The 26281-nt window shown below is 46.4% G+C and overlaps 1 protein-coding gene across 3 annotated transcripts; it reads left to right on the top strand.

The window, feature by feature from the left end:
* The first annotated feature begins 54 nt into the window (after positions 1-54).
* OAS2 (2'-5'-oligoadenylate synthetase 2) lies at positions 55-16660 on the top strand. Of its 3 annotated transcripts, XM_059894363.1 has the most exons (11): positions 55-320; positions 2277-2547; positions 4330-4508; positions 5625-5860; positions 6335-6476; positions 8694-8867; positions 11607-11889; positions 13078-13265; positions 14300-14538; positions 15410-15563; positions 16476-16660. In XM_059894363.1, the coding sequence occupies exons 1-11, from the start codon at positions 144-146 to the stop codon at positions 16563-16565; spliced, it is 2133 nt and encodes a 710-aa protein (XP_059750346.1). In that variant the 5' UTR covers positions 55-143; the 3' UTR covers positions 16566-16660. The 3 variants fall into 3 exon arrangements, with proteins under 3 accessions (XP_059750346.1, XP_059750347.1, XP_059750348.1); XM_059894364.1 differs by having other exon boundaries at positions 15410-16660; XM_059894365.1 differs by lacking the exons at positions 13078-13265; positions 14300-14538; positions 16476-16660 and having other exon boundaries at positions 15410-15493.
* Positions 16661-26281: the final 9621 nt, after the last annotated feature.

The raw sequence follows: 26281 nt of genomic DNA, 5'->3' as shown, positions 1-26281 counted from the left end.
TGAGGCAGCCGGCTGGGACGGTTCTGTGAGTTTCCTTTTCCCCAGACATGAGTTTCGGTTTCAGTCTCCTGGCACAGGAGTTCCTCATTCTCTTCTGCCTCCAGCTCTGCCATTAGCTGTCATCTCAGCAGCCAGCCAGAGCAATGGGAAACTGGGAGTCCCATCTCTACAAACAGCCTGCCCAGAAACTGGGTGAGTTTATCCAGGACAACCTGAGGCCCTTTGAAGACTGTCAGAAACGGATCGACCAGACCGTGGACACCATCTGTGCAGTCCTGCAGGAAGCTGAGCAGTTCCCCATGGTGACCAGTGTGGCCAAAGTGAGTAGAAGGCTGGGGTCAGGGCTTCTGGGACCCAGAAGGCAGAGAAACTTGGTGCTGAGCACCTAGTGTGTGCCGGGCCCTGGGCACACAAGACATCATCTTGTCTAGCCCCACACTCGAGTGAGATGGTGGGATATGGTGTAGAGTTTAGGAGTACAGGTTGGGGAGCTGGTTCTACCCCTTACTACTGTGTGACCCAGGGCAGGTTGCTTAACCTCTCTGTGCCTCAGTGTCTGAATCTGTAAAATGGGAGAGAAATAATACTCATTGCAAAGTCTTATGAGGCTTAAGCACATAATGTTCTTGCACAGGGCTTGGTACAAAGTTAGAGCAGTAAATTAGCTGTGGTTACTTTTATTGTTTTTATCCTCCCCATTTTACAGAGGAGTAAACTGAGTCTACAAGACTTCAGTAAAACTACCCAAGGATGCTCTGTGTCTTCTCAACAGCAAGGGGCGGGGAGCTCTCATCAGTTAGAAATGTTTGGTGCTATGGGCACAAATCCCAGGGTTGAGGCTGAAGATTCTGGACCTTTGGGGAAGAAAGGGTGCTGGGAAGGGACCAGGACCCTAGGGTGGGGAGGGGCTTATGGATGCCCACCACAAACCCCATGCTCTCCGGCACCGGAATCCCACTTCTCTGGAGTCACAGTGCTTTCTGGCCTCTGCCCTTACACACACCCACTAGCCCTAGCAGTAAAGATACCTGGACACTTGGTATCTCCTGCCTTGGCCCAGATGAGGAAACTGAAGCGTGGAGAAGTTATTTAATAGTTGGCATCCGACCTGGGATTTTAAGCTCAGGTAATCTGTTTGGGAGCATGCACCCTTAACCACTATACCATCATACCTCTCAATACTGTTAACTTTTTTCTAATTAAAATATTAATAATACATACAAAAAGTGCACAGATCTAAGTGTACAGCCTGATGGATTGCCACAAACAACATACATGTGTAACCTACGCCCAGATCAAGAAATAAAATATTCCCAGCCCCGACCCAAGAGCCCCTGAACCCCCCATCCAGTCGCTACCCCCAACCCCAGGCAACCACTCTCCTGACGTCTGACAGCATAGCATAGATTAGTTTTGCCTATTTTTAAACTTTGTATAGAGTGACCAACCATCCCAGTTTGCCCGGGACTGAAGGGTTTTCTGGGACATGGGCCTCTTGGTGCTAAAACTGAGCAAGTCCAGGGTAAACCAGAGGTTGGTCACCCTGTATAAAAGAAATCATGTACTGTGTGGCTTTAGTGTGTGGGTTTTTTTGATCCATCTGTTGACGAAATTTATGTTGTTGTGTGCAGCTGTTGTTTATCATTTCATTGTTGTCATGTGTTCCCTGTATGAATACACCACATTTGTCCATGCTGATGGCCATTCAAGTTGCCTCCAGTTTGGGGCTCGTAGGAAAAGTGCTGCTATGGGGCTTCCCTGGTGGTGCAGTGGTTGAGAATCCGCCTGCCAATGCAGGGGACACGGGTTCGAGCCCTGGTCCGGGAAGAGCCCACATGCCGCGGAGCAACTAAGCCTGTGTGCCACAGCTACTGAGCCTGCGCTCTAGAGCCCGTGAGCCACAACTACTGAGCCCGCACGCCTAGAGCCGGTGCTCCGCAACAAGAGAAGCCACCGCAATGAGAAGCTGGTGCACCACAACGAAGAGTAGCCCCCGCTCGCCGCAACAAGAGAAAGCCCGTGTGCAGCAACAAAGACCCAACACAGCCAAAAATAATAAATAAATAATACAATAAATAAATTTATTTTAAAAAAAGTGCTGCTATGGGCATCCTGATTCAGTTCTTTGGGTGGACAAGTGAACATCTGCCACTCAGCTTTTAGACTATGTTGACATTTGGGGCTTTTGCTTGAAGTGAGAAATACTTCTGCCCGTCGGGGTGCCCTGCGACCCCAAAGGGTTCAGAGTCTCACATCCACTTCTCTGTTGCTGGCAGGGTGGCTCCTATGGCCGGAGAACAGTCTTGAGGGGCAACTCCGATGGTACCCTCGTCATCTTCATCGGTGGCCTTGAACAATTCCAGGATCAGAAGAAAAGCCAACATGACCTCCTCAGCAAAATCTGGGCACAGTTGAAACACTGTGAGCTCACAATGAAGCTGGCAGCCAAGATGGAGATCCAAAGCATCAATGGCAAGCTCACCATCCAGCTGTCCACAAAACAGCAGAGCATCACTTTTGAGATGCTGCCCGCCTTCAACGCTCTGGGTGAGCCCCCCTGGGTGTGTGTGGGGGGGTGGAGGTTTGGGTCTGGAGGGGCTTGTCAAGAGAGCAAAGCCAAAAAAAGGGGTGGTAGATAGCCTGGCATCTGAATAAATACCACTGGTGCTTTCCAAAATGAGGGACTGTAGACTTTCCCTCCTTCCTTTCTTTCTCTCTCTTTCTCTCTCTCTTCCTTCCTTCCTTTCTTTCTTTCTTCCTTCCTTCCTTTCTTTCTTTCCTTTCTTTCTTTTCTCACTGTGTGGCATGCAGGATGTTAGTTCCCCTACCAGGGATGGAACCTGCACCCCCTGCAGTGGAAGTGCGGAGTCTTAACCACTGGACCACCAGGAAAGTCCTGAGAGACCGTTGACTTTCAAAAGAGGAGCTTCCTCCTACCCTGAGCTTACTCTCTTCTGTAGAATTTCTCCCTTGTCTCCTAGTTGACTTTGGAGGAAATGTTCTAGACTCTAGAGTAGAGTATCTCAAACTGTGACATGCACACAAATCACCTGAGAAACTTGTTAAAATGCAGGTTCTGATTCAGGAGATTGGGGTCCAGGATTCTATATTTCGAACCAGTGCCATGATATTGCTGCTGTTCTGTGGACTACATTGGAGGATTTAGACTAGAATAAATGCTGGTTAGAGGTAGAGGATGGGGCAAACATCTGGGAAAAGTTCAGCTGGAGCAGGTATTTGGAATGTGCCTCTAGTCAGGTCAACATCAAGGCAAAGATCTTCCATGGGCAGCTGTTTGAATGGATAGATGGCTGGCTGGCTGGCTGGCTGGATGGCTGGATGGATGGTTGACTGGATAGATGGATGGATGGTTGATTGAATGGGTAAGACTAAGAACAGTCACAGCTTAGTCTCAAGCACAGATACATATATTATCACAAACTTAAATACCAGAGCTGGAATTCAACCCCTCATTAAACAAGTGAGGAAGCAGAACGAAATGAATGTGTCCAGGGCCACACAGCCAGTTACTGACAGAGCTAGAATAAAAGCCCAGGTCTTTTAAGCCCCAGGCCCAGTGCCTTCAAGGTGGACACACACACACACACACACACACACACACACACACACACACACCCTGACGACTTACATTCACAGAAAGGTGACCTAGTGCAGAGAAAAATGCACCAGTCTGCAAGGTAGGCAGCCTTGAATTCTCATCCTGGTCTTACTACTAACCCACTTTTGCCAACTGTAAGATCAAGGCTAGAAACAGCTAACTTGCAAGATCTTTAGGATGATAAGGGTTGAGTATATGTGCCTGACTCAAAGGAAGGCTGGAGTCAAGGTGAAGAGACAGAGTGTGACTCAGAATTCCTAGGAAATCCTATGTTCCGTCCTCTGGTTCAGAGCACGGTGGCTGGAGATTAGGCTAGAGCGCCCTCTGCTGGCTGCACTCCATCTCGCAAAGAATGATGTGAGAACGAGAAATCAGCTCTTCCTCACATGTAGTACGGAGAAGCTGCCACCAGATAGCGGCAGAGCTACACATTCCAAACAGATAACCTTTCCTAGACGGAAACAATAATGGTCGCTTTCTGAGAAAAGTAAACTACTGAGAAATTTTTAAATTACTTTCTTTACTAAATATTAGCCTAACTACATGTTATTATCTAGCAGGACAAGCCGCCCCTCACCTTTTATGCAAATGCACCAGGCCTCTTACAGATGAAGCAGTGAATGTGTGCTACCAAACCACATCCAGCCTTTGTGGGCTCACCGAGACCAGGTTCCATGAAAACCAAAAGTTCTGTTTCTGTTTCACACCAGGCTTAAGTGAGAAGCCCAGCCTCTGCACCTATCGAGAGCTCAAAAGAGCCTTGGATATGGTGAAAGCCAGCCCCGGTGAGTTCTCAATCTGCTTCACTGAACTCCAGGAGAAGTTTTTTAGCAACCATCCCAGCAAGCTGAAGGATTTGATCCTCTTGGTAAAGTACTGGTGTCAAAAGGTAAACTTCAAATTGCATGTCTATTGCTATCATCCGTTTCCCTTTTACTGAGATAATTCACGTTGGGTAAAGTACAACAATGTTAAGAATACAGCTCAGGGATTTCCTGGTGGTCCAATGGTTAAGATGCTGCCCTTGCAGTGCAGAGGGTGCTGGTTCGAACCCTGGTGGGAGAACTAAGATCCCACATGCCGTGTGGGCAAAGGACAAAAAAAAAAGATTACAGCTCAATGTGTTTTTATAGCCTTTCAGGCAACACCCAGATCAAAATAGGGCACGTTTCCTGCGCTCCAGCAGGACGCCCACTCCCAGACCATACTCCCCCCAAATAAACCACTATACTAACATCTGTTACCACAAATTAGTTTTGCTTGTTTTTAAACTTGATGTCAATGGAATCATACTGCATGTACTTCGTGTTTGCCATCTTTTGCTCAATATTATGCCTGAGAGGTTTGTCCGTGTTGTTGCAGGGAGTAGTGGTTCTTCATTGTTTTGTACTATTCCATTGCATTAATACACTGTACATGGATGCATTCTACTGCTGAGGGCCATATTATGAATTAGGTTACAGTGGATATTCCCCTACATGTCTTTTTGTGAATTTAAGCAGTCATTTCTCTTGGGTGAATATGCAGGAGTGAGACTGCTGTGCTATAAGGTATACCTTATATATGTATGTGTGTGTGTGTGTGTGTATATATATACACACACACACACATATACCTCATATATATACACACATTGTACATATATACATTATATATACCTTATCTGTGTATATATATGTATATGTGTATACATATACACATGGCATATATGAATAAATCTGTGGAATATATATATATATATATAACTTTAGTAAATACACCCAAATAGTTTTCCCAAATGGTTGTACCAAATCACACTCCTGTCAGCAGTGTACGACAATTTCAGGTGCTCCACATTCTTATCAACACTTGCTATTGTCAGTCCATCGAATTTTAGCCATGATATCATTTCAATCACTGACAGGGGACAGTGACTTCCTATAGACTTCTAGTTTCTTGATTTCAGACCCCTGGCATGGGCGGAACTGGGTTCCAAATTATCTGCTACACTCTTCTCCTTCCACAGTGCCAGGAAACGCTGAAGGATTCATCCCTGCTGCCCCTGTATGCGCTGGAGCTGCTTACAGTCTATGCCTGGGAACAGGGGTGTGGAGCAGAAGACTTTGATATAGCTGAAGGTATCAGGACTGTTCTGGAGCTTATCAGCAAGCAGGAGCAGCTGTGTGTCTATTGGACAGTCAACTACAACTTTGAGGATGAGACCGTCCGCAACATCCTGCTGGGCCACCTCCGATCCCCGAGGTACCAAACTTCCCACGGCCCTCTCTCCTTACCTCTTTATCTACATGCCAGGCTGTGCCCCCTTAGAATGAGGGTGCATCCCTGTCTTTCCCGGCCAAGCATGCACCAAAAGAATGCCAGCAGCAGTGGGTAGGGAGGCAAAGAGAGGTCTGTCTGAAAGAGGGACGCTTCGATGCTTTTCACATTCTAAACCATTGTCACATTTTGTCCCCAAAGCAAACACTTCCCCTCATAGAAGGAAGGGGCAAAGAGAGGAGGGGTCAGCAGAAAGAGGAGACCATTTTATTAGGTTATGAATGGAACATGTCTGTAAAGCAGAGAACACAGGACCAGAGAGGCTAGACATCTTAGAGCACTTCAGCAATTGGGAGGAACTGCAGGAGGTAAAATCCAGGTTTCCAGATGCCCAGTCCAGGCCTCTTTCCCCCAAGTTGATTTCTTCTCCCAACTGATTTTTTTTAATCAAATTCATAGGCCGGTGATCTTGGATCCAACTGACCCAACCAGTAATGTGAGCAAAGATAACACCTGCTGGCAGCTGCTAAAACAAGAAGCTCAAACCTGGTTATTTTCTCTCAGGCTGAACGAGTCACCTGGACTGTCCTGGAATGTTCTGGTGAGAGGGCTTTCCAATATAGCTCGTGTCCTGCTGCAGGCAGGGCCCTCCCGATACTCAGACTGCAGCCTTATCCAAGATCACCGTGAGCTGGTTTCCCAGAGGTGCCATGACAAAGCACCATGCACTGGTGGCTTAAAGCAACAGAAATTTACTCTTTCACAGTTTTGGGGGCTAGAAATCCAAGATCAAGATGTTGGCAGGGCCATGCTCCCTCTGAAGGCTCTAGGGAAAAGTCCTTCCTCACCTCTTCCAGCTTCTGGTGGTCGTTAGCAGTCCGTGGCCTGTGGCAGCAACACTCCAATCTCTGCCTCTGTTGTCACACGGCCTTCTCTGTGTGTGTGCGTGGTGTCTTCACAATGTCCTCCCTCCAGGCATGTCTGTCTCTGTGTCTCTCTCCTCTTCTTATAAGGACACCAGTCGTACCAGATTAGGGCCCACAGTAATGACCTCGTCTTAACTTGATTACCTGTTTGCAAAGACCCTATTTCCATATAAGGTCACATTCATAGGGCCTAGAGGTTGGGACTTCAACATATCTTTTAGGGGGACACAATTCAGTCTATAACACACCATTAGGGATGTCCTCTTCCATTAAAATGATAGTAAAGTGCAAAATTGAACAAAGAGTAAAGGCAGGCACCTGCAGATGAGAGATTTCAATTCGTTTCTGCAAGAGAGAAAGCAGGTGAGAAGGTGGTGACAGATGAAATGGAGCAGAGCCCAAGAGACGTGGGTGGCAGTCACCCCTGCGGATGCTGGGACAACCTCTGAGCTCTACTGAAGCAGGCATTGGGGGCGAGAGCGAGAAGCGAGGCTGCAAATGGGAGAACTAATGAAGGGCCAGATGCATTGGTTTTTCCCCTCCCATCCCCCAGAGGAGAAGCACATCTATCAACACAAATTTGATCATATCCGCAAAGTCCCATTTTCCATATAGGGTAATAGTCATAGAGCAGGACGTGGACTTTGTGTGTGTGGGGGGGGGGTGATATCACTATTCTCCCTCCCACTAGCAAGAAGTAAACTGCCTCTGCAGACTGAGGCCTGACCAGAGCACGCAGAACAGGGAAGAGAAGATGCTGAGGTGTCATGACCTGTGGTCCATGGAGCACATCCCATCTGATGTTTTCTACTGGAGAGGAGAGAACTTCACTTTTATGCAGGTGTCAGACCCCATTTAGACATCAGAATATGGTTTCCTTCCAGAAGTGACCACAGGTACAAGGGAGTGAGCAGGTCCCACCCTCCACGGTCCCACTGGATTAGAGAACAGGTAACTGTCCCTTCAGACTGAACACACGGCCCCTCTGACTCCAGGACAGCCCTCTCTTCAACACACTTAGAGGGAACAGCATCCCCTGGGGTGGAGGGTTGAATAGTGTCCCGCAAAATTCATGTCCACCCGGATCCTCAGAATGTGACCTTCTTTGGAAGTAGGGTCTTTGCAGGTATTACCCGTTAAGAGGTCATCCTGGATCAGCGTGGACCCTGAAACCAGTGACTGGTGCCCTTATAGGAAGATACACAGGGACACAGACACAGAAGGGAGAAAGCCACGTGACAACAGAGGCAGGGGTCAGCATGATGCAGCCACAAGACAAGGAAGGCCGTGGACTTCCAGAAGCTGGAAGACACAAGGAAGGATTTCCCCTAGAGCCTTTGGAGGGAGCATGGCCCTGCCTACACTTTTATTGCAGACGTCTAGAACCGTGATTTGTTACGGCAGTGCGGGGAAACCAATCCACCTGGGCACAGGGTGTTTAACAGAGGCTGATAGAACCTTGAAAAAGGAATGAGTGTGATCATCAGAAGTCAAAAATACCTATAATAAATGGGAAAATAAGGAAGGAACAGAGCAGTCGGAGAAGCCAAGAGGTGCTGGCCATTTGTGGACGATCCCGGAACAGAAAGCGGAAACTAGACAGTAATTTGGAGCCAGGTCTTCACAGACCTGTTGGGAGAAGGATCCAGATCCCTTCCAGAGGGTGAGAGGAGCAACTAGGAGAGGTTCTGTTTCTGGGGGCTCTTGGGTACCACCCGAAACGCTCAGGTATGCTCTGGGGATATGTCAATGCAAGAACTCAGGATGACAAAGGTACCAGCAGGAGAGTTGGGAGCAGGAGGGAGAGATCGGGGGCAGAGCCGGCAGGGGAGGAAGCGGGGGTGGGGGCAGGCGGCTGGCAGGCGGCATCTCACAGCGGGCTCCTTCCACAGCCTGCACCGCTCTACGTGACCCCAGGCCATCTTCTAGATAAGTTCATCAAGGACTGTCTCCAGCCCAACAGGACTTTCCTAGATCAGATCAAGAAAGCTGTTGATGTCATCTGTAAGTTCCTTAAAGAAAATTGCTTTCGACATTCAACTACAAAGTGTCAGAAGATTGTCAAGGTGAGCAATGGCCTTTCCCTTTGTTATTGATGGGGACTAAGCCGTTCCTGTAACTCTGCAATGCTCGTGACCACTGGAAATGTGAGGACAAAGGATGAGGGAGGGAAGCTGGGGAGATGGGCAGCTAGGACCCTGGTTTTCAGTGGAGGGTGCTGATGCACCGCCTACGTCATTCACAATAGACTTTTGGGGGGTGCACATTGTGCGGCTTGCGGCATCCTAGTTCCCCGACCTGGTTATCTTCAGGGATTGAGCCCGGCCCACGGCAGTGAAAGTGCCAAGTTCTAATCACTGGACTGCCAGGGAAGTCCCATTCACAATAGACTTCTGATTCTGTGTTAACCTCCGAGAGCTGCTGGCAACGCTTGCTGGTGCTTGGCTTGTAGTGCATCACTCCAATCTCTGCCTCCCTCTCCCCGTCACCTTCTCCTCTGGGTCTTTCTTCTCTTCCCTTCTAAGAACACTTGTCATTGGATTTAGGGCCCGCAGATCCCTAACTTAATTACATCTATAAAGACCCTTTTTCCAAAAAACATCGCATTCACACGTGTTGCCAGCAGACATCTCTTTTGGGGGGGCCACCATTCAAACCACAGCAGATTCTAAGCTCCACGTGTATTAAAACAAAAAGTGACAGTCTTCCTGGTTTCAATTCATCCCATCAACTGAGCTAGAGATTCAGCAGATGGGGCCATTCTTGTCCAAGACTCCAAGGTCACGCGCTGACACACTTGCCTCCGTCTGTTGGCCACCAACCAGATAACTGTGTGTCCAGGGTCACAAGAAGGGAGGGAGAAAAGTGCTGACCTGTGAGCAAAAACATTTGCCGTGATACAAAAAACAGATCTGTGTGCATGCTGCCCTGGGACGGGTCTGGGGACCAGTACCGACGTCCCATGCGCCGTGAGTAAAATGTCTCACGAGGTTAATTTGAGGGAAAACAAGACTGGCTGTGTTCATGGTCAGTGAACCATTGTTGAAGCACTCATTTTGTCCTCTCCTTCCCCAGCCTCTCATTAACATGATAGTAAATAAATAAGAAACGTTAATGACACATCAAAGAAGAAAATAGGAAGAGAGCCTTTGGCCGATAAGAAGTTGCTTTCTATCTTCCTGAAGTTGGTTGCAAGAAAGAGTTGTCTGCTGAGGTGATGGAGGAGGTGCCAGCTGGAGAATGTAGGGAGGGGGCTGTGGCCCGGGAGACCAGCTGCATGAATGAAGTGGCATGGACCAGGGATTAATTGAGCATCTGTGTACAGGAAGCTCCACTCCCTCCCCTCGCCTCCTAGGCCAAGTAGCCAGGCATTCACTACCCATGGGTAAAATAAACATTGCCTTTGCAGAAATCAAATGAGCTTTCTGGGGAAAACCAGGAAAACATACATGCGGGTTGATGCTCAGAGCAAATCCCACCGAAGTTGTGGCATTGAGAGAGCTCCGTGCGAAGCTGGCTTTTCCCCGACTCACTCTCAAAGACGCCCGTCAGCTAAGGAGCTGTGCCTTCAGGGAGAACTTCACAAAATAGACAGAATGAACCTGTGTGCCTGCCTAAGCTGCCTCGTGCAGAGCTTGGCAAGCCAGGGCCAGCGAGCTAAGAGTGGTTTTACATTTTTACATAGTTGAAGAAGAAGGAGAAGAAGGGAGAGGAGGAAGAAGAAGAGGAAAAGGAGGAGGATGGGGAGGAGAAAAGTGAGGAGGGGGAAGTAGAAACTTATGTGGCAGAGACACACGTGGCCCACAAAGCCTACAATATGTATCATCTAATGCTTTAGAGAAAGTTTGCCGACCCCTGCATCTAAATGATGAATATTCATCCAATGGTCCCCAGATTGCAGGAGGGAAGAGATGATGTCAGGCTTGCCTTTAGTTTGATTTATTTCAGGTCACAGGAATTCAAATAAAGCTACATACTCTTTTTTTGTTTGTTTGTCCAGTATACTGTAAATGGACATCTTGAGGACTGTATTTCATAAGATCAAGTATGCAAAGGGATCTATATAATGTCTAACAGAGCACATTCAACTGATATTAATACAGTGCCTTGTGTTTAAAATTTGCTCATTGCATATTGATCCATTCGAATTTTGTTTTATCTAGGGGGAAAATTTTAGATTTTCACTATTAGTTGATGATATTTTTTCTCACTATGGTCTCTTTTTAAAATTTGTTTATGTTTTTTGAAGTATAGTTGCTGTACAATATTATATGTTACAGGTGTACAGTATAGTGGTTCACAATTTTTAAAGGTTATACTCCATTTATAGTTATTATAAAATATTGGCTATATACCCCATGTTGTACAATATAACCTTGTAGCTTATTTTATTGCTAACAGTTTACACCTCTTACGTCCCCACCCCTGTAGTGCCCCTCTGCACTTCCCTCTCCTCACTGTAAGCACTAGTTTGTTCTCCATGTCTGTAAGTCTGTAAAGCTACGTAGTCTTTACCAGAAATCTTTAGGAAGTTGACTTGAGAAGCAGGTCATTTATAACTAGCCCATCCATTGTTTGTGGGCAAATTCACACATCAAATGGCACGAGATGAGCCACCTTTGGAACCAGATGATTCTATTTGTTTGGAAAATGAAACACTCTGCTTTGGAATCAGCCCTAACTGGAGACTCGAACTTGGCACTGCCCCTGGCAACCTCATTAATTAGCCCAACGGGCGCCAGCCCATGGGGGTGAGGGCTCAAGCTCTAGAAAGTGCTGTATCTCGATTTGCCTTTCTTCCCTAGGGGGGGTCAACCGCCAAAGGCACGGCTCTGAAGAGTGGCTCCGACGCCGACCTTGTTGTGTTCGTGGACTCGCTGAAAAGCTACACCTCCCAAAAAAACGAGAGATGCAGAATCATCAAGGAAATCCATAAGCAGCTGGAAGCCTGTCAGCAGGCGAAGGATTTTGAAGTGAAGTTTGAGATTTCAAAATGGAAGGCTCCTCGGGTGCTGAGCTTCACTCTGAAATCCAAAGTCCTCAACGAAAGTGTTGACTTTGATGTGCTGCCTGCATTTAATGCCCTGGGTAAGACTCCTAAGATTTGAGCTTCTGGAAGAGGAAGAGGGATTCTGGTGTGATGGGGGGAGGGGGGGGGGGGGTGGAGGGAAAGTCACGTGACTTACTGATCGGACCTGGTCCGGTGCCCCAACAGGTGGCATTCATAATGACAGCAATACCTTACACCTGTATACATTTTCATTCTCGTTTATTTTATCCCTACGACGGCCAGAACCCACATCTTATAGTCCCATGGTGTCATTCACAACATCTGTCAAAGAATGGGGTACACAGGAATTCAGTACACATTTATAGATAAAATGCCTCAAGTATTAGGGAAGGAAATGAAAAAACAGACTGTGGGAGAAATTCTGAGGCAAAGACAGGAAATCTGGGTGTTCGCCTTCGATCTTAGGCAAAAACTCCTTTAGAAATTCAATTCGTGAGTGACAGATACACAATGGTGTATTAAAAGAAACCAAGGCTATTTCAGGCATTTTCCAAATCAAAATCAAGAAGACTCTGGTACCTTCCCTCTGAATGGTTCTTAGGGTCTTTAGAGAGGAAATGACAGTATATAGGTAGGGGGTCAGCTAACTTTTTTAATAAAAGGCAAGAGAGCAAATATTTTCAGCTTTAAGGACCATAAGGTATCTGTCACAACTGCTCAACTCTGCCTTTGTAGCTTGAAAACAGCCATAGACGATACATTAATAAGTGGGCGTGACTGTGTTCTGAAAAAACTTTATTTACAAAAACAAGCAGGTGGCCAGATTTAGTCTGGGGGCCACAGTTTGCAAACTTCACATCAGCACTGTCCAGAAGGCCTTTCTGGGATAACGAAAATGTCCTATATCTGTGTTCTGTGTCTATTGAGAGCTTGAAATGTTGCTAGTACGAGTAAGGAACTAAATTTTTCATTTGATTTTCCTTTCCTAATGCAAATAGCCACCTTGGCTGATGGCTACCCTATTGGACAGTGCAGGTCTAGATAACACTTTAATAATAAATACCACCTATACTCATATAAACCATGTAATTTTTAATATCTCATTACTCTAGAGATGACCCAATATCTTAGACATCAGTAATTCACATACACGAATAGAGTTCAAAATAATTTCCCAGAATTAAATTATAGTTGTCAACAGTGTTTTGAAATCTGTTACTTTCTATACAGATTAAAGCATAATGTAAATTTCTTCCCCATGTTAGGTGAACTGAAATCTGGCTTTACACCCAGCCCCAGGATCTATGCTGACCTCATCCGTTTGCATAAATCCTCAGACGCCCTAGGGGGAGAATTTTCTACCTGTTTCACAGAGCTACAGCGCAATTTCGTTTGCTCCCGGCCCACCAAACTGAAGGATTTAATTCGCCTGGTGAAGCACTGGTACAAATGGGTATGACAGCTCTTGTCCTGGCCATCTGGTATTATTTTTATCAGTACTCTGTGACCATGAAATCAGCACTTACCAGGTGCTCACAGTCTCCCATGCTGGGGGCTGGACCACATTACAGAATCTTCCCACTCCTAACCCTGAGTATCTTTGTGGGGTTCCCATCACTAACCCCATTGAGATGGGTCAGATGTAAGCATCTCCTACCAACAAAGCTGCTACACATGGTTTAGTTTGCTTTTGCTCTGACACCCAAAGAAGTCTGCAGGAATCCAAGTTATCGTGCCTCCAAAGGGCAGCTGAAGTTGGGATTTTCATGCCTACAAGTCACCCGCATGGCTTATCTGCTGCTGGGTGTCCATAATTAATAGACACAGATGCTACCTCTTGGAAGGCAGGTTGAAGCGACAGGCAGCGCCAGGGGCTGCATTTTCTGCATTTTACTGGTTCGCCCCCCTTCACTTCCATCAGTCTTGCTCACAGGGTAGTTTCTGAGTATTTTCATGACAGCAGACACCCAGCACAATAGCAGCTCTTTCAGGAGATGTCTCCTTTCTGTGTCCAGCTTCCTGAAACCCGAGGAGACTGAACCCTGTGGTTTCCACCTCTACACCCAGCCCCAGGGTGCTCAGGGTGCTCAGGGCTACAGGGTGACCTTGAGCAAGTCACTTCACTTCCCCATGACTTCATCATGGCGACCTCTGCCCCCTGTGTAGGGATGTTGGGGGATCAGGAATGAATGACGTAGGTGGAATGTCTGGCCCCATAATTAGCACACAGTGGGTCTTTAGTAAATGGTACTATGTTATAACTCCAGGAAGTCACATAAAGCCAAAGCACAACAAAGAAGCCTGTGTGGGCTGCCTTTAAGCTGCAAAGTTACCCTTCCCAGACCAGTCCCAGCACTGCGTCTCAAGACTTGGGTGCCCTACTGCGGCCCCAGCAGTCCTTCATGTGCACCCTCTACAGCTCTTGCTACGCTCATTTCACCTTCCTGCTTTAACCAGTATCGTCTGATGTTTCCACTCTTCCCTCAGTGTGGAAGCAAACTGAAGCAAAAGGGGTCTCTGCCCCCCAAATATGCCTTGGAGCTGCTCACCATCTATGCCTGGGAGCAGGGGAGCGGGGCGCAGGATTTCGACACGGCTGAAGGTTTCCGGACGGTCCTGGAGTTGGTCACAAAATATCAGCATCTCTGTGTCTTCTGGTTGGTCAACTACAACTTTGATGATGAGACTGTGAGGAACTTCCTCCTGACCCAGATCCAGAGAACCAGGTGCCCCAAACCTCAGCCCCCTCCATTTCTTAACCTGATTCCCTCTAATGCTATTTTGGTGACCTGAATTCACCTCCCACGGGGTCCTGATCCATTATTCCTCATATGAAACTGAGAAGGGAATGTGCTGACCGTCAGAACCACCCACAGTCTCCAGGGGTAAAATCCCAGGGAGGCAGGAGAAATGTCATCCAGGAGGAATAAAGAAGGAAGGATCAAGGTACCAGGTCCCTGAGTTGCTTTCATCTTTCTAGGTCAGAAGGAAAAGCATGGATTCATTAGCAGGTCTAAAAGGTGTGGAAGTTGGAGAAATAATGCTATTATTCGCTGCCGGTGTATCCTGCAGGCTGTTTATTAGATCAGGTTTTATCTCCCCTTTCCAACCTCCATCCCACAAAACCTTTATCCTTCAAGAATAGGAAGGAATCTTAGTGTATCCACTCAGCACCAGCAGCAGGGAACCAAAACAGTAGAAGCAAAAGAAAAGAGAAGAGAGAAGAGAAAGAAACATTGAGAAAGAATAGAGGAGAAAAAAAAAAAAGACAACAAGATACCCTGGCTTGCCTACCATGGGTGTGACCTACTTGACAGTAGAGTTGATTAAATGATACATTATATTTCAGTTGCCCTAGCATGGAGAGATGTTTATAGAATGCCTTCATGTGTATAATAATGAACAGCTTTCAAAACTTTTCTGACAAATATGATGTAATTCTAGGAAATCACTTTGAACTGTATTGGTACATTTGAATTACAGACATCTAAGCTAGAAAGACACATTGTTTTATTACGAAGAGTAGAATGGGCCCCCAATTCTGAGGCCACTGGTTCTGAAAAGCATGCCTCTAATGACTTCTAATCTCTCGTTTAGGCCTGTGATCTTGGACCCAGCCGATCCTACTGGCGACGTGGGTGGAGGGCACCATTGGTGTTGGCATCTTCTGGCAGAAGAAGCTACTGAATGGTTGTCATCTCTCTGTTTCAAAGATGGGTCGGGTTGTCCCATACAATCGTGGAAAGTGCCAGTAAGAATCATCTAAAGGAAGTGTCATCTGGAGATTACCCTGGGACAGGCTTAAATCAAAGAGCTTCCCTGCTGTAGCGACTTGGGATTCACTCAGCCACAAATAACAGATAGCCCAACTCAGGAGCTTAAACGATTGGGTTTTTTCTTCCCATAACAAGAAATCCTAAGGCAGGCAATCTAGGACTCACACAACAGCTCCACTGGACTTTCCCCAGGAGCAGATAATCTCTACCGTGGCACTTGGTATTCGGGGCTGGATAGTTCTTCGTGGTAGGGGCTGTCTTGGGTAGTTTAAGATGTTGGGCCGCATCCCTGGTCTCTACCCACCAGATGCAGTAGCACCACCCCCGAGTGCAACAACCAAAAATGCCTCCAGACATGACCAAGGGTCCCCTGGGGCACGCTCATCCCCAGCTCTTCCTGGCTCCACCCTCTTTAGTCGTTCGTTTGAGTCTAAATGGCACTGAGAGTGGCTATTGCACCTCCAGGTGGCGGGTTCACGGTCAGGTTGGAGGAACAGAAAGGGGGAGGATACCCACCCAGGGTGTCTTATTAGAAGCCTCATCCAGCAAACTCTCTTACATTTCAAGTTGCAGCTACCTGTAACTTAAAAGTGGCTCCAAAAAGGGGGGGTGAAGACAGCTGTGGATGGGAGTTGGGTCAGCCAGCCAAGAGTACCTGCCACCCCTGTCCAAAGCTCCATCGCCAACCAAGATACCTGCCACCAGGTATACTTGGTTCCCCCGTCAGGTTCTCTGTCAACAAGTACCCAAAATTGTCCCTGGTAATAGTCACCTTCTCAGATACACTTCCTTCTTTCTTTTTGTTTTTTTTTTCCTGTCTCTTTTAACCAATGGTTCTAACTGCTTGGATATGTATTATTCTTGCACATATATTTCTTTCTTTCTAGACAGTGCAGTCACCAGGAAGTTGCGGAGCAGGGATACATTCTATTGTCAGTGAGATGCACTTATTCAGAAGGTGTAGATTCCTGGAATAATAATGCTGGAAGAAACGTCTAGAGACCATCAGGCAATTGATTTTTTTTTTTTTTTATGGTCAATAAACTACAAAATTTACAAACCCAAGCCTGAATGAACGGTATTACTGTACTCCTTCATATTACCATTATTGGTATAACATATTATCCATGATTGATAGCAAAAATCATTGTACATAATAAATATTGTGCTTTATTTAGAAAGATGACTTATAAGCACCGCTGTAGGCCTGCTAGATAGGGCTTTGATTTTCTAATAATACTATTAAGTTATCTAATCTATTCAAAATAGCTCGACCTGATGGCCACAATCTATGTTTTTCAGATGACTGGTATGATTAGAAATTTGGCTAATGACTAAGGCACGAGGCTCTTTTCTAGGAAAAGTTATTATCATCGTCAGTGGGTCAGCCCACAAAGTTTATTTGTCCTCTCAAACACCGTCTGAAGCACAACGCCCCCTCTGCCCCCTCTGTTCGACAGAAGAGGAGAGCGGAAATCCCACCGTGTGCTTTATACCATGACTGGCTGCATTCAGGCCCGTTAGGGAGGCGGTTCTGAGGAGCTAGTCTCCAGTCTTCTTTCTCTGTAATCTCATCTGAACAACTTAATGCACATCCATGGCCTCCCCCACCCCTGGCAGGCAATTGCTTTTAAAGACTCGGTTCACTATGTGAAAGAGTAGCCTATTCTTCCCTTGACGGTCCCCACGACTTCTTCCCTCGCTTCTTCAACTCCTCTTGAAATCAAGACCTCCACGTCCTTTGTAAAGTCTCACCTCGCCTTGCTGAAGTCTTGTTCCATGTGTGACCTCCGTTATTAAAAACATTTGCTCTCGGGCTTCCCTGGTGGCGCAGTGGTTGAGAATCCGCCTGTCAATGCAGGGGACACGGGTTCGAGCCCAGGTCTGGGAAGATCCCACATGCCGCGGAGCAACTAGGCCCGTGAGCCACGACTACTGAGCCTGTGCATCTGGAGTCTGTGCTCCGCAACAAGAGAGGCCACGACAGTGAGAGGCCGGCGCACCGCGATGAGGAGTGGCCCCCGCTCACCGGAACTAGAGAAAGCCCTCGCACAGAAACGAAGACCCAACACAGCCAAAGATAAATAAATAAATTTATTAAAAAAAAACAAAAAAACAAAAACATTTGCTCTCGTCCAGGTTTGTGTGCACTGTATTTGTCAACCATTCTGTATTTTCCCAATTACTAACTCCTTCCTTTTCCTTCAAGTCTTAGAAGAGGCTCTTTTCCCAAAGTGAAGCCCTTTACCTGCCCCTTTGTTCCTGTAATTCTATGATCTTGCTCTCATACTCCTCCACCCCGCCCACCACCTGTCTCTTTTCCTCTGTACCCAAAACCCTGTCTGCCCCTGCTGAATAGAGGTCTCTGAAACCAGTAATGAGCTGGCCTCTTCTTACACCTGCAAACTCTCCAAAGGCTTGGATTATAACTGTTGAGTTAGATAGATAGATAGATAGATAGATAGATAGATAGATAGATAGATAGATAGGTATCAGCAGTTGTTTTATATATATATAAAATATTATACATGTATATATATAACTGCTGTCATTTCCTTCTGAGCCTACCTTTTCTCCCCCATCCATGAGTATCTTCTTGCCAAATCTAAAGGCTTTATCCTCTGGCTTTAGCTTCCAAGATACTTGAAGATCTAAGTGCTTTGACCTCATATATCCACTTAACGTTTCATTACCGCCACATATACCAACTTGCTTGTCATATAAGAAAGAATAGGTCTGGTCTTTTCCCCAGTTCCAAGCTTCAAAAAACCCTTGGAATTTCCTGATAAGGTGTATTTTGTATTCATAAGGAGCCTCTTCCAACCCTCTCTGAGTTATGCTAACGAGGTGTGTGTCCTTAGATAGTTTCGAAGGATGGGTTGGCCATGCCAGAAATGCCAAGTGTGTGATGAGAGGGTTGAAACTTTCAGCCCCACCCCCTCCCCCAACCTTCCAAGAGAACAGGAGGGCTGGACATTGAATCCAAGCCCATGGCTAGTGATTTAATCAATCGTGCCTTTGTAATGAAACCCTAATAAAAACTCTGGACAACAAGGTTTCCTGGTTGTTGAGCATATGGATGTATCACGAAGATAACACATCCTGACTCCAAGTGGATGGGAGCTTTAGTGCTCACGAGCCTTCCAGCCCTCACCCCCTATGTATCTCTTCATCTGGCTGTCATTTGTATCCTCTATAATAAAATGGTGATTGTAAGTATAGCACTTTCCTGAGTTCTGTGAGTCATTCTAATGAACTACTGAACCTGAGGGGGCGGTCATGGGAACCCCTGAATTTGTAGCCAAGTCAGGCAGAAGTCAGAGTTGTCTGCAGCTGGGATCTGAAGTGGGGACAATCTTGTTGGGACCTTGCCCTTTAACCTGTAGGGTCTGCCCCACCTCCAAGTAATGTCAGAATTGAATTGGATTGTTGTAGGACACCCGATTGGTGTCAGTGAGTTGGTGTTGGAATGCACCACTGTTCTTGCCCAGAACAAGGACAAAGGAAATTGCTGTGGCCTCAGGTTGAGGAATGAAAGAATGACCAAGTTCACATCTACTCAGGCTACAACTAATGACCAGACCCCTCTAGACACCTGAACTTGCCCTAGATCCATAGATAGGAAACTATAAGACACCACCCCACCCTCCCGGGGCTTATGATGTACCTACAGGAACGAGAACACATAACCCCGAATCCCTTATAGAACAATGAAGGGCAATTTACAACCATGTGCTAAGCGATTTGTATACAGTGGACGAAGACCAGTCAGGATAAAGTGAGCAACTTAAAGCTCACCGCAGAGGCACAAAGGGACCATTTCAGTCTTCTCAGCATTCAGTAGATACTGAAGTTCATTAAGAGCAAAGATAAGGAAAAGTTTCAGCGATCAAGAAACATGTGGTCATGGGTCATCGTTGAAAGTAACTAGGGCACCAACCCATTTTTTTTTTCCAGAAAATTGGCAACTAACAACAATGAATAGGAAATAAACCCAGCCTTTCTTGTACAAACTTTATTTCAGGATAAACAAACGGCCATGACTGATAAGGAAACAAAAATTTTAACAGAAATATTCTACTTAATATGTGTTGAAAGGACAACAACTTAGAAACATCAATTTTGCAGCCTCTGATGAAATAGGTGATTTAAGCAGAGATTGTCAATGGATGAAACCATTAGATGAAGTGCTGATGGGGAACTCTATGATAGACGCAGGAGAGACTGTCACCTCCCAAATCTACAGTTTAATTATAGCATCAGTAGGAGAGGGACAGCCAGACACGGTGTGCCGGCTGGTGTGAGGCCCATGGAGCACACAGCCCTATCCAGTAAGTAGTTTTGCCAAATTAAAAAAAAAAAAATGTTGTAAGAGACAAAAGGAATTGAGTTAGCAAACTCTAGGGAAAATGTATAGGCCAGACAGACTTCATAGGAAGAGAACAGCAAAGTCAGGAGAAACGAGGACAAGAAATGTGGAAGGGTGTGTGCGTTTTTACAACCACAAAAGGGGCCCATGTTCCACTGCTGGTTACCCTGGCAACGAGGTCACTTCCATCAAAGGAAGTAAGCAATGATTGGAAGCAGGGCTACACATGGAGACTGGTCAATGGCCCAGGAGGAGTTTGGGAAGAGTCTGGGCAGCAGATCACAAATGAGGCCACCAATGGGGAGAATTTGTGGATAAAAGGATTCTCTGGAGACTGCATCCTGGAGGGTATTGGCTGCTGTGACCTGAGGCTTCTCCAGCTGTGTTTGGTCAAATCTGAGTGGGTAAAATGTTATCACTCTTTGGTTCTATTTCTTCTCATCAGTGCACGGGATGAACCTCAGCAAGGAAAAGGTGAAGAAAGTTCTTTATCTCTCGCTCTCTCTCACGCTTGCTCTCCTGGGGCCACCCTGTGTGAACTGGCCTGGGTCCACTCTGAGTGGGGTGTAGACCTGGAGGGAAGAAGTTGGCGCAGGGAGCAAAATGTGATGATCCCAGTAACTGAACCCAGCTTAACCCAACCCAACCAAGAGGGTTCCATCTGAGCACCAACGGTGCCCATCATGCTCGCTGAGGATGAAAATTCTCAAAGAGGTACAGAATCCAGGTTACTTTCCCTTTGTTATAGGGCCAGGCTGGGAACTGCAAAGGAGAACTTCTCATGTTCTGAGGGACAAGGCTCCAGTTGACGGAGCAGGAAGTCATCACCCAGAGAAGGGAGAAGGCTCAGCTGTTGTGCTGGGGGTGCTGGTCAGGAAAAGGGATCCTTCCCCAGGGCTTGGCCATGGTGATGCCAGAATAACGGGAGAACAAGATAGCCAGTGGGTGACCCCTATGAGCTCTGACAGCGAGAGGGGAAACTGCCACAAACCACAAGAGACCTGGGAAAGCAAGAAGGGGGTGTGGCAGGTGGAATAATTACCCCCCAAAGATGTCCGCATCCTAATGCCTGGAACCTGTGAGTATGTTACCTTACGTGGCAAAGGGACTTTGAAAATGTGATTAAGGACCTTGAGCTGGGGAGATGATCCTGAGTTATTCAGGTGGCTTCAGGTGGGTCCAATCTAATCCCGCGAGCCCTTAAAAGCAGAGAAGCAGTCCCACCTGAAGTCAGAGAGATTCAGCTGAAGGAGAGGCAGGTGAGGGATCTGAGCTGCTGTTGCCGGCTCGGAGGGCCGAGTCAGGGAATGTTCTAGGCTTCTAGGAGCTGACAGCCACAAGGAAGCAGGAACCTCCGTCCCGCAGTCACGTGGACCTGGACTCAGCCAACGAGCGGAGTGACCTGTAGGCGGACCCTCCCTAGAGCCTCCAGGTAAGGAACACAGCCCGGCCAGCGCCTTCGTTTCAGCCTTGTGCCGCCCAGAGCAGAGACACCAGTCAGGCGTGCTGGGCCTCTGACCACGGAACTTACGTGGTTTTGAGTCACTAAATGTGTGATCGTTTGTTTCAGCAGCTGCTGCCTCACGGGCAGGTGGCAGTAAGCAGCTCGGGGACTGGGCCCAGAGGGGAGTCGGCCTTGCCGGCTCCGGGACCCGTCACCCTATGCCTGCACAGCCTGTGTCCAGGGAAGGCAGCTCACACGTAAGAGGAAAACTCTTTTCTTCCTCGGCCTTCAGTATTTCTGACACCAGTCCCAGTGCTTCTTTTTTTTTTTTTTTTGGCTGTGCTGCACGGCTTGTAGGACCTCAATTCCCCGACCCGGGATCGAACCCAGGTTCTTGGCAGCAAAAGTGCCCAGTCCCAACCACTGGACCACCAGAGAATTCCCAATACTTCTGACACCCGATTGGGAGTGGGGGGATTTTCTCACACTGAGCAATTCTCCGACACCAGCTGTGTGTCCCACAACTCGATTCAATCCTGACCCTCTCTACCCGGAGTCTATGTCAGACGCCACGGGTGAGGGGCTCAGTCCCACAGTACGGCCGCCACCTCCACTTTAGGGTCCAGGCCTCCGGTACTTCTAACCAACCAGTTATAAATCGGGGGTTCCCACGACCCCCTCCTCAGGCTCAGGAGTCTTCTAGAATGGCTCCCAGAACCAGAAGAGCAGTTTACTTACTAGATTACCAGTCTATTATAAAAGGCTATAACTGGGGAACAGCTGGTGAGGGCTCTCCTCCTGCCTTGCACGTGGCCGCCTTTTTGGTGTGTCTTCACATGGGGGAGAGAGATGTGGAGGGCAGGGAGAGAGATCTTTACTATCCCTAATTTTCCCCTTATTTCCTCCACCTGCAGTATCAAAGGAAAATGCTGGTTTTCTTCTGTGTGTGTGTGTGTGTGTATTTTTTTCAGATTATACATTTAATTCAGGCGTATTAGAGAATTTTGAAAAAAATGAAACCCACTTCTAAAAGTCACCCCTGATCCCTACCACCCAGGAAGGATCTCGGTTAACCTTCCATCTGTTTTTCTATGCATCCATACAAATACATGTATATTTACAAAGATGGAATCATCATGCTTATATTATAGAGTGTCTCGCTTTTGCCACTTAGTACGGAATCATGGGTACTTTCTCTTGTCATCCAATGTTCTTTGAAAACACCATAATATTCCATCATATGGATGTCATTGTATCCCATCATATGGATAAGTCATCATGGGGATGTAATTTAGTCATTCTGTTTTGTTGAACATTTTCGAAAAAGATTTTGCCTTTTGAAAAATGGCCACAACACACCTTTCTGTACGTAAACCTGTTTCTTTTTTTTTTTTAATTGAAGTATAGTTGATGTACAATTTTATATAAGTTACAGGTGTATAATATAGGAAAATGCTGGTATTCTAACAATTCCGTAGCTATTCCTACGTTGAGCGCGTCCGCCCATGGGCATCGGGCAGCTTCCCACTCATAGTCAGTGTGCCAGGTCCACCACGTGCAACTCATCTTTTCCTCTACTCCTGAACTCTTTGCAGCCGTGCTCTTGCTGCCATCTTGCGGTCTTCGAGAGAATTAAACTAGCCTGTGCAGAAAGCAGGAAAAGTCCTAGAAAATGGTTAGGGTTGCTTAAAGCCACTGTGGTGCAATCGCAGGAGGTTCATTTTGAGGCATGATCCATGCAATAAAGTATCTTTCAGCAAGCTATTATTTCCACATACTGTTCGTTAACTGCTCACTGATAGAGAAGGAAAAGCAGACCAAAGGCTCTGAAACAACTTTTGTCTGTTAATTCGGCTTCCCCCAAGCCTAGGGACACTGGATAGATTCTACTGAAGTAATCTGTGGTATTTCTGAAATCATTCTACGCTGTGTCTATTAGAGAAATGAGTCTTTCCCATCGACCTCAGATTTGACCATTAGGGATTCAAGTCTTTGAGTTCTGCAGGCATTCCCACTTTTAAGAATCCCCTATTAAAATGGTAATCAGGAGATCCTAAAAAAATAAATGGAGTGGTGTTCACGAATTAGGAGATTTAAGATTGTTAAGATAACAATACTACCCAAAGGGATATACAGATTACAGATTCAGTGCAATCCCTATCAAAATCCCAACGGTATTTTTTTTTTTTTTTTTTTTTTTTTTTTACAGAAATGGGAAAACTCATCCTGGAATTCATAAGGGGTTTCAAGGGATCTAGATTTCACAACTAGTACAAAGTGACTGTAATCAAAACAGAGTAGTATTTGCAGAAGAATAGATATATAGACCAATAGAATAGAATTGAGAGCCCAGAAATAAAGCCTTACATTTACGGTCAGTTGATTTTCAACAAGGGTGCCAAGATCGTTCAATGAAGAAAAATGTTCTCTTCAACAAATGGTGCTGAGAAAACTAGATATCCACATGAAAGAATGAAGTTGGACCCCGTCCTTATACCATACACAAAAATTAACTCAAAGTGGATCAAGGACCTAAATTTTAAGAGCTAAAACTATAAAACTGTTAGAAGAAAGCCTAGAGGAAAGTTTGCATGACCTTGGATTTGGCAATGGTTTCTTTTATTTATTTATTTATTTATTTTTGGTTGCATTGGGTCTCTGTTGCTGCGCGCGGGCTTTCTCTAGTTGCGGCGAGTGGGGCTACTCTTCGTTGCGGTGCGCGGGCTTCTCATTGCAGTGGCTTCTCTTGTTGTGGAGCATGGGCTCTAGGCATGCAGGCTTCAGTAGTTGTGGTGCGTGGGCTCAGTAGTTGTGGCTCTAGAGCACAGGTTCAGTAGTTGTGGCACATGGGCTTAGTTGCTCCGAGGTATGTGGGATCTTCCCGGACCAGGGCTCGAACCCGTGTCTCCTGCATTGGCAGGTGGATTCTTAACCACTGCGCCACCAGGGAAGTCCCTGTTGGGGACTTCAATGGTTTCTTAAATATGACCCCAAAAGCACAGGTAACAAAAGAAAAAGATGAATTGGACTTCATTAGATTAAAAACTTTTGTGCCTCAAAGGACAGCATCAAGAGAGTAAAAAGACAACCCACACGATGGGAGAAAATATTTGCAAATAATACATCTAATAAGGATTTAAAATCCAGAATATATAAAGAACTCCTACAACTCAACCACAAAAATACAAAAACCCAATTAAAAGGTGGGCAAGGGACTTGAATAGACATTTCTCTAAAGAAGATATACAAATGGCCAATAAGTACATGAAAAGATGCTCAACATCATTAGTCATTAGAGAAATGCAAATCAAAATCACGAGGAAATACCACTTCACGTCAATTAGGATGGCTATAATTTTAAAAAGAAAAAAGAATATAACAGTTGGAGAGGATGTGAAGAAATTGGAACTCATGTACATTGCTGGTGGGATCATAATAGGTGTTATGCCTATTTATATGCCTGTAAGTATATCCATTTGTCTACCCATATGTTTCTCTATATATGTCTATATCCCTGCGTCTATTCATATGTCAATGTCTGCATCTACATCTTTAAGCAATGGTAGGTTAGATCGATCACACTCTGGTTGCCCACAGCTGGTTTCTGTCGTTTCTAACTTCGGATAGAGTTAAGGTTAGAATCAAAGAGAAGGGAGGGCATTCCCAGCAGTGGGTATAGCCTCTACAAGGCTGATTCTGGGGCAGGGAGTAAACCGGCTTGGCTGGATCCAATGACAAGCCCCATCTTCAGCTTTCTCCCTGCCCCGAGCCTGGCTCAGAGCTCGGCACCTGCAGAGTATGTGCTTGTGGACTTGCTGTGAACGGAGGATGAGAGTGGGAGGTAGTTCGGAAGAGTAGGTTGAAGGTAGATGGTGGGCAGTGAGCTTTGGGAGCCACGGAGAGCCATGGATGGTTTTTGAGCCGGGGAGTGAAGGGCATGAGAAAGGCAGGGTTTGGGGGAGATGGGCCAAGATGTGGTAAGTGGTCATAGTCCTGATGGGGGAGGCAGGCTGGGCTGCTCTGACACGTCCTGGCTGTTGTGGTCTTGGAAAAACATAAAGGAGGCCAGTGAAGGAGGCCAGTGAAGAGAGTTGCTTGAGGTAATGAGATGTCCTTGATTTGCCCCAAAGTAACTTTCTAAATCTTTGAGGGTGCCCTTCCACCACTCCCCATACCCTTGGTGAGCTGGACCAGAGTGGGCACGCTAGTTCCCTTCCCACCTCTGGAAAGGAACACTCCCTTGGCATTAGTAACCATCATTGTCAATCATAACCTGTGAACACTTTCTATTACGGAATCCTCACAGCTACCCAAGAAGTCCCCACTATTACTATCTGCATTTTACAGGTTGGGAAACTGAGGTACAAGCAGGTGAAGTGATTTGCCCAGGTCACACAACCAGGAAATGTCAAAACGGGGATTTGAACTCAGTTCCGCAGCACTGTGGACGCTGCCCATTGTGGCCACCACCAGAGGGCACACTCCACCAATTCCAAACTATTTTCCCAATTATGATAACATTTCTCGCCGTCCTCAGAAAGGTAGTGCAGAGACAGACTTGGGCCTTTGTCCCCACTCCAACCCTCATTCCCTGGGGATCCTTGGCCAAACTGATGTGCCATTCTGTGCCTCAGTTTATTCATCTCTATAAAGGGGCCAAGAACAGGACCTACCACCTCAAAGGGCTGCCAGGAGATTAAATAAGACCCTTGCACAGCACCTGAAACAACACTCAGTTAACGTTACTTTTTAGCATTAATGCCTTCTAAGCACGCTGTGCTTGTCTAAAGCCGCTCCATGGAGAATTCTGGGTGGCACTTCCCATTGGCATTTGGTCCATGTCCTCACTGTGGACTGACCCACTGGAAGCAAGGGCAGTC

Source organism: Balaenoptera ricei, chromosome 14 (genome assembly GCF_028023285.1).
Source record: "Balaenoptera ricei isolate mBalRic1 chromosome 14, mBalRic1.hap2, whole genome shotgun sequence".
Lineage (NCBI taxonomy): Eukaryota > Metazoa > Chordata > Mammalia > Artiodactyla > Balaenopteridae > Balaenoptera > Balaenoptera ricei.
The sequence above is the reverse complement of the archived record's forward strand: the minus strand, read 5'-3'. Positions and strand labels throughout refer to the sequence as shown.